At 42.9% G+C, this 11,167-nt stretch overlaps 1 protein-coding gene across 1 annotated transcript in view; it reads right to left on the bottom strand.

Annotated features, from left to right (window-relative positions):
• Window positions 1-4,880: 4,880 nt before the first annotated feature.
• The window catches only part of LOC132890109 (zinc finger C4H2 domain-containing protein), a 30,317-nt gene continuing 24,030 nt past the window's right edge, over window positions 4,881-11,167 (bottom strand). Inside the window, exon 5 of the mRNA XM_060926898.1 lies at window positions 4,881-5,543. Coding sequence (XP_060782881.1) covers window positions 5,430-5,543 — 114 coding nt within the window. The 3' untranslated portion in view covers window positions 4,881-5,429. The remainder of the gene's footprint in view (window positions 5,544-11,167) is intronic.

Here is an 11,167-nt window from a genome sequence, read left to right as displayed (position 1 = left end):
TTCATCCCCTTTGGTGTTTGTCCTGTTTTGTCGCATTACAAACTGGAATTAAAATGGATTTTTGGGGGTTAGCACCATTTGATTTACACAACATGCCTACCAATTTAAAGGTGCAAATTGTTGTTTTTGTTGTGACACAAACAATAATTAAGATAAAAAAAAGGGAAATCTCGAGCGTGCATAGGTATTCACCCCCTTTTGTATGAAACTCTTAAATAAGAGCTGGTCCAATCAATTCACTTCTTAAGTCACATAATTAGTTGATTAAGATCCACCTGTGTGCAAAGTGTCATATGCTCTATCACATGATGCCTGTATAAATTAACCTGTTCTGGAAGGACCCTGACTCTGCAACACTCCTAAGCAAGCAACAAAAAATCAAGGAGCACTCCAAACAGGTCAAAGTTGTGGAGAAGTATAGGTCAGGGTTGGGGTTATAAAAAAAAAATCCCAAACTTTGAATATCCCATGGAGCGCCATTAAATCCATTATAGCAAAATGGAAAGAATATGGCACCACTACAAACCTGACAAGAGAAGGCTGCCCACCAAAACTCTCAGAACAGGCAAGGAGGCTATTAATCAGAGATGCAACAAAAGACACCAAAGAGAACACTGAAGGGGCTGCAAAGATCGACAACAGAGATGGGAGTATCTGTCCATAGAACCAATTAAACCATACACTCCACAGAGTGGGGCTTTATGGAAGAGCGGCCAGAAAAAAAGGCATTGCTTAAAGCAGGGCTTTTCAAAGTGTGGGGCGCGCCCCCCCTGGGGGGCGCTAGAGTTCTTCAGGGGGGGCGCAATGTGAGAGACAAAATGGATCGATTTTTAGTACCTAAAGCTACAGTGAGTGAGGAGACAAAGTCTGGGTCAAGCAAAAAAACAAGAGCCTCCAGGATGTTGCGATTTGCAACTTCAGCGCAAATTCAACCAATCCCCGCGAATTCAGGGCGGTGTTGCAATTATATCCAATCACCGCAACTTTCCCGCAAATTTGACCAATCATTGGCGTCGTCTTGAGGTGACGTCGACAAACTACCTTCCGCCTTACTTCTGTGTGTTCAAGAGAAGCAGCATGCGCACAGTGTTGCCAGATTGGAAGGTTTCAAGTGCATTTTGGCGGGTTTTGAACATATTTTGGACTGGAAAACGTCAGCAGTATCTGGCAACACTGAAAGTGTGTTATGTTTACAGTGAAGGACTGTGTGCACTTTTTTTTTTTACTTAATACAAGAAATTAATGGATGCCAACATTTTTGCCAAAATGGTATTTTATTTTCCATTGTTTAGGCAGCTTCCGCATCATACTGTGAGATTCTGTTCAAATTGTTTTTTTTCTTCTATGAAGCCTGAGCCATTTATTTTATTAGTTTATAATTATTGTTTAATTTAGTCTTCAGGAGAGACTGCCTGCACACAGTACTAGTATTAATAGTTTTTTTTTCTTACATGAAAGCTGAGGCATTTATATTATATTTGAAGGTAACTTCATGTTGTGCTGTGAGGTTCTCTGCACTTTAACTTTAGAACCAACAGGTGCATTTGGATAAGTAAAGCCTATTTTTCTGCATTTTTGTAGTCCTGGTAATCTTTTATATTGGTAAAGTTGTTTATAGGACCATTTCTCAGTGTCTTTGTTTTTTTAATCAATAGTTTTTCAGTAATAACTTAATATTTAACATATCACTCAATTTTAATCACAAAAAGAGAAAATCGCAACAATTTCTCGCAACTTTCACTTCCTCCCGCAATGTAATCGCAACAAAAACCTAAAAAACACCGCAACTTTCATCGCCATTTTTTTTTGGAAAACCCCCGCAACATCAGACATTTTAGCCCGCAACAATCACAAAAAAGGCCCGCGGAATCCTGGGGGACTGGAAAAAGAAGGAAGTATGACCACGATTATTTAAAGTCTGGATTTTCATGGACTGGATCTGAAGATGCTCCACTGCCACAGTGTGTTGTCTGCCAAGAGGTGCTAGCTAACGATGCTATGAGATGTTTAAAATGTGTAAAACAAGATGTTTTAAAAAGCACAGATGTTTAAAATGTGAAAAAGAAAAAAATAATGTGTACAACAACCATTTTTTAAAAATACGAATGGAACATTAAGTATAGCAACAACAAAAATTGTAAGGGGGGGCACGGTTATTTATTTGCTCTCCGAGGGGGGGCTGACTCTCCCACACTTTGAAAACCCCTGGCTTAAAGGAAAAAACAAACAGACAAAAAAAAACCCCATGTTTGGAGTTTGCCCAACACCATGTGGCAGACTCCCCAAACCCATGGAAGAAGATTCTCTGGTCAGATGAGATTAAAATTTAACTTTTTGGCCATCATGGGAAATGCCATGTGTGGCGCGCAAACACAACACTTCCCATCACCCTGACAGCATCATTCCGACAGTAATGCATGGTGGTGGCATCATGATGCTGTGGGGATGTTTTTCATGTGGAGGGACAGGAAAACTGGTCAGGACTGAAGGAAAGATGGATGGCACTAAATACGGGGCAATTCTGGAGGAAAACCTGGAGTCAGCCAGAGGTTTGAGACTAGGACAAAGGTTCACATTACAGCAGGACAATGACCCTAAACATACTGCTAAAGCTACACTGGAATGCTTTAAAGAGAACCATTTAAATGTCTTGAAATGGCCTAGTAAAAGCCCAGACCTCAATCCAATTGAAAATCTGTGGCATAACTTAAAGACTGCTGTACACCAACACAACCCATCTAACTTGAAGGAGTTGGAGCAGTTTTGCCTTGAGGAATGGGCAAAAATCCCAGTGGCTGAGTGTGCTAAGCTAATAGGGCCATACCCCAAGAGACTTGCAGCTGTAATTGCAGCAAAAGGTGGCTCTACAAAGTATTGACTTTTACGAAAGGGCGTGAATACCTATGCACATTACAGATTTCTGTTTTTTTCCCATCTTAATTATTGTTTGTGTCACAATAAAAAAACAACTTGCACGTTTAAAGTGGTAGGCATGTTGTGTAAATCAAATGGTGCTAACTCCTAAAAAAATCCATTTTAATTCCAGCTTGTAATGTGACAAAACAGGACAAACACCAAGGAGGGTGAATACTTCTGCAAGACGCTGTAATCACCTACAGCGACTCGACAAAATGGTGGCTAATTGCTTTGTCACCGTGAGGAAGAATTACAGATTATGAAAGAAAATGCTGTTCCTAAAAGCACTAAAGATGCTAGGAAGTTTGGTTTAAAACTATTCAAAGGTAAGGTGTGATTGTGATTTATCCATTTCAAAACAAAGTATTCTTTGTGAGTCAGCATAGATAAGTGACAAGTCTGTGCGCGTTACATTTGAATGCCGTGTTTGAAGTTTGATAAAATTTAATCATATTAAAATTTTGTTTTAAATAACCACCTATGTATTTATACTGAAAAAATTATCTGCCTCAGGCTCAGTGAATATCGGTGAATAATAACCTCAACTTTGTCTCCATTATTATTCACCGATACTCACTTCATCTTTGACGAATAATTATTAAATCTGGTAAGTCTAGGCTACATACTTTAATTCCTAACAAATCCCAAATTCACCAGCATCCATTCCGCCATAAAATGGAGGTGAACTGCGAAGTTTCTTCAAGTTTTGGTTGACAAAAATTTTTAACTGCACATACCTTGCTGTAGTGTCCAGCTTTGTCTCCAAAAGAAGTAGATTACTCTAAGGGGTAACATCTAATTGAAATTAATTTATAGGAATACAAACTGTTCCAAGTCTCCCCGTCCCAAGTTTCCCTGCTCTCCTCTATTATACTTGCCAGCTCATATTATATAGAAAAGCATTGCTTGTTTGCCCATTATTGCTCTAAAACTTTTTTTCGTGCATAATTTATGTGCTAATAGCAGTTACTGCAAGACTTGTCCAGTGTTAATTACCTTGCATTTTGGATCTTTTTGCAACATTAGATTTGTTAAAGAAGTCAGCAATATGTTCACCTGCCACTTCATCATACTGGCTGGCATGAGCACAATGTGTGCAGCTGCTTTCGTTTTCTGTAGAATTTTACCCACGTAACAAAACCTTGATAACTCAATTATGGGACCACCATGGAATAAGTTTATAACTTACTGATGCTATCCTGTTGTCACGTTTTACTTGTCTATTAACTTTGTACTTCACTAATGTCATATCTCAATTAAACCATGTGATTTTTACTGGCAACAAAATACGTGAATCAACAGACTTCATTTTTATCCCCTTCGGTTATGATATAGACATTATATTACTGTAGAAAATGATGTACACAACTGTGTACACAGCGACCGAAGGGGTGAAGTGTAAATCTAACTTGGCTAGATAACACATGCGCAGTGCTGATGGATACTAGTAAACAATGGATGATGTCATTGCACAAACACAATTCTTGCCGTCTAAAAAAAAATCACTTTTCTCAGTGAATAAAACAAAGCATGTCGCATAAAAATACAATGACCCCCCCCCCCCCCCCCAAAAAAAAAAAAAAACACTGTGAGTAGCTGATGATGGAGCACTTATAGGCAGTAAAATCACCAGCTGGAAAGTAAAAAACTTTCATCCTGCTGGATCTTGATGTACCCATATATTCTGAAGCTTTCTGGCAAGCTTTCTAAAATATGTCTTTAAAAATGATTACCATCCATATCTGTATTTGGTTACACCTGTAATGCATACACATGGTCATCTCAGTCTCGGGATTTGAACCCAGAAGACCTGCGGTCTGAAATTAAGAGGACAATCCGCATGTGCAAATCAAATAATATAAAGTCGCTTGAACTGCTGTGCATGGATGTGTGGTCCAAGATCTGAACACCAGTGTTCCATCGAAAAGAGATCCAACAAAACATTTCATTTATTTCATGTCATCTTTTACTGAACAACCTAGTTTGTCAATTAAACTGCACAATACACCATCTGACAAATATTTTAAAAAATGTAAATATAAAAAAACATTCAATATATAACACTTTTCAGTAACAGTTACTAGACATTTTAATCAGGTTGGGTTCACTGAATGGTCAAAGTAGTCACAATTTTAAAGACACCAAACATGCAAGGCTATAATTTTAGCATTTTTAATGTCAAATACAACCACTGCTTTATCATAATTTGCAGATCCCTTTCAAATTGTAAGTTTCTGCCACCAGAAAAAGACAAATACCATTTGTGTTTAATAACAAACAACATACCTATTATATGGTAATACATAAAAATGTGTAAATTAATGTAAAACAGTAGAACAGTAGAAACTATAATGCTAACAATATTCATTATTGCATGGATGACTCCATGGATGGAATTCTTATAGAGTTGAATATATTTAAATCAAGGCGACAACACAAAAGGGACTACAACACAGTTTATACAAGGTTCTAAAGGGGGACTCTTTTACATGTAAAAATAAATTAAATTTTATTTACTCATCAGGCTTCCTCTTGGGTTTCTTGGGATTCCTGGAACGACTCTTTGCTTTACACAGTGGACAGATGGGTGCATTGCGGTGAATTTGCTGGTGACAAGATAGGCATGCCTGCGTGCACAAGATTATGTTAATTAAATAAATGTCCATTCAAATACCATAGTGCATTACAAGTCTTCTGTATTAAATAAGGTGCATCATTTTGGCACTGCGCATCACAGTGCATTGTGGGAGTGTGTTAGTGTGCTAGATATTCTTCACTATGCAACTCGTGTTTTGATACTTAATATAGGTCATGATTCTCCATGAATACGTGCGCGCATCCAGCTGCTCCATGAGTGGCAGTGTTCGCATACTGGCTTGCATATCTTGCATAAATCTGAACATGTGATTAAAAGTGTTCAAATTAAAAGTGGCATCCAGTAAATGGCACATCAGAATCAAAACATCTCAATCCATCTGCTTTCCAAGTCAAACTGTAATGTTCAGCAATTTCATTCACAGCAATGTTAAACAGACTGACAAGCTCCATTTTAAAATTTCTGCTGTGGGTATGACTGCTGTCATGATTTGCTCCTAACAGAAGTCCTGATCTGTTCACGGTGCGAATGCATATGTTCACTGCTTGCAGTGCATGTGTGTGTTCACTGCTTCAGATGGGTTAAATGCAGAGGACAAATTTAACTGTGCATGTGACAAATAAATAAGCCGCCTTCTTCACAATCGCAAACTATGTAAGGACTCTACACACAAACACAATGTTTTGTATGTGCATTGTGTTAATTTTGCCAGCCTTTTGATCTTGTGTGCATTCCTGGTTTTGACTTTACCTTGATTCACTGATATTTTGTCCTTTGCCTGCAATAGCATATTTGCTAATCACCTGACTCTGTGCCTGTTTCCTGAGTATAATCCGCCACCCCCACATTTTCTCCCTAATATAGATGCGGCCAATTCCCACCGACCAGATAAGTCTCCCTTTCAGATAGGAAAGCGCCCACCCACTTCCATATGCATGAGCTTAGAGACACCCATGATTGGCTAGCACTGGTGTAATTGACAGGAGAGAGAGATTATGCCATCTCTCCCTCCCTGAGAACACAGGCCAATTTTGCTCTCTTTAGGTCCCCCCAAGGATAACTGTAGCACCACTGGAATTCAAACTATCAATTTCCCAATGATAGGGTGAACACTTTTCTGTTGCATCACTCAGAGCATAGCTAAGTATGCGCTAGAGTTCCACACACACATAGTCAGAAGTGGATGGAACAAACTCATGCAAAAGTAGGTTTTCACCAAGGTCTCAACTCAGAGGTGCTCAACGAATTGGTGTGCCACAACTACCACGAAGTTCCATGCCCCCTCTCGACCATTATGAACCCATGCAGCTCAGACGAACCAAGCCCCAATGAATCCAAGAAATGTAGGAGGGAGGCCCTATGCCTGTACTGCAGTAACCCCAATCCCTTCGTGGTTCAGTGTCCCAGTTGCACCAAGAAAACCCCTACTCCCTTTCAGAATGAGAGGACACCCATATCCCCAAAATCTCCCATGGAGAGTTCATCTCAGTTTCTATATCAATCATTCATTCGTTTTAAAGGTCCAGATAAAACACTCAGGATGTTTCTTTCCTTTCAGCCCTGATCAACTTTGAAGCCGTAGACAACTTCATGGACCACAACACTGTCATGCAACTCAACATCCACTAACCCACACAGCCATTGCAGCACCCTGTTAATAACAAAGCCATCAAATGAGGGCCCACTGGCTCTAGCACTGTCACGCTATGCACCAAGCCTCTCCTTCTCCTAGTTAGTGCCATTCACCAGGAGTCCATCTTTCTGATCACAGTCACTACAAACAACCACCCAATAATCCCTAGATTCCCCTGGATGCACCTTCATGATATCCAGATTTCCTGGCTAGACAAAGATATCACCAAATGGTCTGAACACTGCTTCCACAGCTTCCTCCCACATCTGTATGTGTGACTTAAGTATGTGTGCAAGTAGGAACAAGTCCCAACAGACCTGTCCTGACCCCCATCCCGGAAGTGCATCATGACCTCAGTGTTTGAAGATGGCGGCATGCAGCAGTGCAGTGGCTTCTCTAGCTCCCGGTGGTGATGTTAAAGTTAGCACTACTACTGCCAGTAAAACGGCAATTAAGTACAGCTTAGCAAAGCTAAAGGAGGTAAACAGCGGTCTCCATGCTCCTTTTTCTCCGGAGCGCAAAGCAATGCTCGGTAGGCTTCAGATATTATGAACAATGGTACGTAATGGCCGGCGGAGCTGGCTCGGAGTTAAGAAGAGGAGGTGTGCGCGGAAGCAGAAGAGGGGCAAGTGGGCCAGCCTGCTAACCAGGCTAAGAGCTAATGCGAGCAGACCAGCTATTCCATTGCTCTTTTTATGCAATGTCTGGGCTTTGGATAATAAAATGGATCTGCTACAACTGAGACTGTGCCAAGGGGAGCTGCAGAGCTGCAGTGTGTTTGTTCTGACGGAGATGTGGCTTAATAACAACATGCTGGACTCAGTCTTCGAGCTTCACGGGTAGCTACTATTCCGCTTGGACAGGGACCGGCAGCTCTCCGGAAAAACGAGAGGAGGGGGTCTCTGCATCTATGTCAACAAAGGTTGGTGCACAAACTGTCCTGTGGTGGGCAGACACTGCTCTGACGCTGTGGAATATTTAATAGTGAAATGCCGTCCTCACTATTTGCCGCGGGAATTCACAGCAATGATCATAGTGGCTGTTTACGTACTTCCGCGAGCTACCGCTAAAGACGCTATGCGGGAGTTGCATGACAGTGTCAGTGCACTTCAAAACAAACATACAGAAACACTGTATGTGGTGGCAGGGGATTTCAACCACGTGAATCTGTGGGACACTCTCCCCATGTTCCACCAGCATGTTAACATCATCACTCGGGGTGAAAATACTTTGGACAAAAGTGTTTACCAATGTATGAGGAGCGTACAGGGCAGCTCCCTGCCCCCACCTCAGTGCCTCAGACCACATCTCCCTCCTGATGGCTCCTGCATACTGCCCAGTGTCAAGGAGCAGGAACGCAGTAACAAAGGCCATCTCCGTGTGGCCTTAAGGTGCTGTGTCCATGCTCCAGGACTGCTTTGAGACCACAGACTGGCAGATGTTCAGGGAGGCTGTGACATCAGGGAGCAGTGTGGACTTGGAGAAGTACATGTCTTCTGTCCTGCACTACATCAGGAAGTGTATGGAGGATGTGACCACCTCCAAGACCATCTTCATCCGGCCGAACCAGAAACCTTGGCTGAATGCAGAGGTGCACTCCTTGCTGAGAACCCACGATGCCGCATTCAGGGACACTGATGCAGCAGCACTCAGAGCAGCGAGAAGGAACTTGTCGGTGGGCATAAGGAAAGCAAAGTCCACATATGCTCTCAAGATCCAGGGCCATTTCAACTCAACTGACCCACAGAGCATGTGGAAGGGCATCAGGTGCATCACCGACTACAAGAAGAATGACGCACAGTGCCCTGAGGACCCAGTGCTCCCTGACACCCTGAATGCCTTCTATGCTCGCTTCGAGGCCTCCAACACCACCACTCTCTCCCAGCTCACCCCCTCCCCCGATGAGCCCCCAGCCATCAGTATAACAGCGACAGAGGTGAGGAAAACACTGCAGGGGGTCAATCCCCGTAAAGCCCCAGGCCCTGATGGGATTCCAGGCAGGGTTCTGAGGGACTGTGCTCACCAGCTGTTTGAGGTTCTGACGGACATATTCAGCATCTCGCTGACACAGGCCAGAGTCCCATCATGCCTCAAGAGAGCCATGATCATCCCTGTGCTGAAGACCTCTGTAGTGTCATGCCTCAATGACTACTGACCCGTTACACTCACCCCGGTCACCATGAAGTGCTTTGAGAGGCTGGTGATGAGGCACTTGAAGCAGACCATTGATGTGACAGAGGACTCACACCAGTATGCTTACAGGCAGAACCAGTCCACAGCTGATGCCATCTCTGCTGTGACCCACCAGGCCCTCTCTCACCTGGAGTACAAGGACTCCTATGTGAGGCTGCTGTTTCTGGACTTTATTTTTGCATTTAATATCATCATCCCGCAGAAACTGGTGACCAAGCTGGCAACCTCCTCATCCCTGTGCAACTGGGTCCTGGATTTCCTGACCTGCAGGCCACAGTGTGTCAGAATTAACAACAACACTTCCTCCACCATCACCCTCAACACCGGCTCTCCCCAGGGCTGTGTGCTCAGCCCTCGACTGTACACACTGATGACCTTCGACTGCAGGACTCACTACGAGAACAATCTTGTGGTGAAGTTCGCTGATGACACAGTAGTGGTTGGACTCAGGATGGAGGTGGAGGACTTGACAAGGTGGTGTGGGGACAACAACCTCATCCTCAACATCAAGAAGACCAAGGAGATGGTTGTGGATTTCCACAGGACTGGCACCATCCCCTCTCCTCTCTACATCGATGGAGCAGCTGTGGAGGTGGTTCCCTCTGTCAGGTACCTCGGAGTTCACCTGACCAACATGCTCACCTGGAACACCAACACCACGGCAGTCATAAAGAAAGCCCACCAGTGCCTCTACTTCCTGAGGAAACTGAAGAGGACAGGACTGGGGGCTGAACAACTTTAAGCTGTTGCCACAGCAGTACATTGGCAATATTTCACTGTCTTTTGAATTTTAATGTGATCCTAGATAGCTTTTATTTTAGTTTATTCTATTTTTAAATCCAAACTTAGTTTATTTTATTCTATTTGTTATTTAACTATTTTACTTATTTAGTTAATTTAGTTACTTATTCATGCTGCACACACCGAGACCTGGGTAATTGCGTTTCGTTCTTATCATGTCACATGGTTGAATGACAATAAATCTGAGTGAGCTGTTCAGTAAAATTAAGGCCAGCAGCCTGCCATCTCACAGACCATACAACTGTGTCATTGACCTCCTGCACCCCCACAACTGTATTTATCCACTGTCCCTCACTGAGCAACATGGAGGACTACTGCATGTCCAAGATGCCCTTCAACAGGGTTATATTCCATCCACCTCTTGCGTCTCAACTGGGTTATTTTTTGTGGACAAGACAGGCGGGGGGCTTCGTGCTTGCACTGATTACTGAGGGTTGAACCAGATCATGGTCAAGTACCCTCATCTTTTACTGTATCCACTACCATTGGTCCCCTCAGCCCTGGAACAACTGAGGACTGTCAAGATTTTCACAAAACTAGACCTACATCGTGCCTCCACATCAGACAAGACGATGAGTGGAAGATGACCTTTAGCACCATCTCTGGCTACTACAAGTACTGTGTAATACCATATTGGGCTCTCTTGCTCCCCCTGGGTGTTCCCAACTTTGATCAATGATGTTGAAAGATTAGCCACACTGGCCTTCATGCCTTCAATAATTCACCAATACAAAGCAGATACAGTCCAACTCACAATCTCAAGAGGCTCAACTCAAGAGGGCCCAAATTGCTGTTTCAAAGACATCTTTGTTTTAAATATCACACAGGTCTATGTAGAGATGTTATCCATACAACAAGCCAACTTACATGAGTGTGGCAGTGGGGCCGTGGCCGAGCGTCGGTTTGTGAATGGAGGGCAGAGTCGGGGAAGGTAAGTGGCCAAATTGCTACATCTGTTGTCAATTAATGTGTGTCTGTGTGTCTCTTGCAGTGACGGCGCTCCATAAAAGGCATAAGAGAGCAGAGGA

This window comes from Neoarius graeffei, chromosome 8 (genome assembly GCF_027579695.1).
Source record: "Neoarius graeffei isolate fNeoGra1 chromosome 8, fNeoGra1.pri, whole genome shotgun sequence".
NCBI lineage: Eukaryota > Metazoa > Chordata > Actinopteri > Siluriformes > Ariidae > Neoarius > Neoarius graeffei.
Note: the sequence above shows the minus strand (reverse complement) of the source record. Positions and strands in the feature narration are given on the sequence as shown.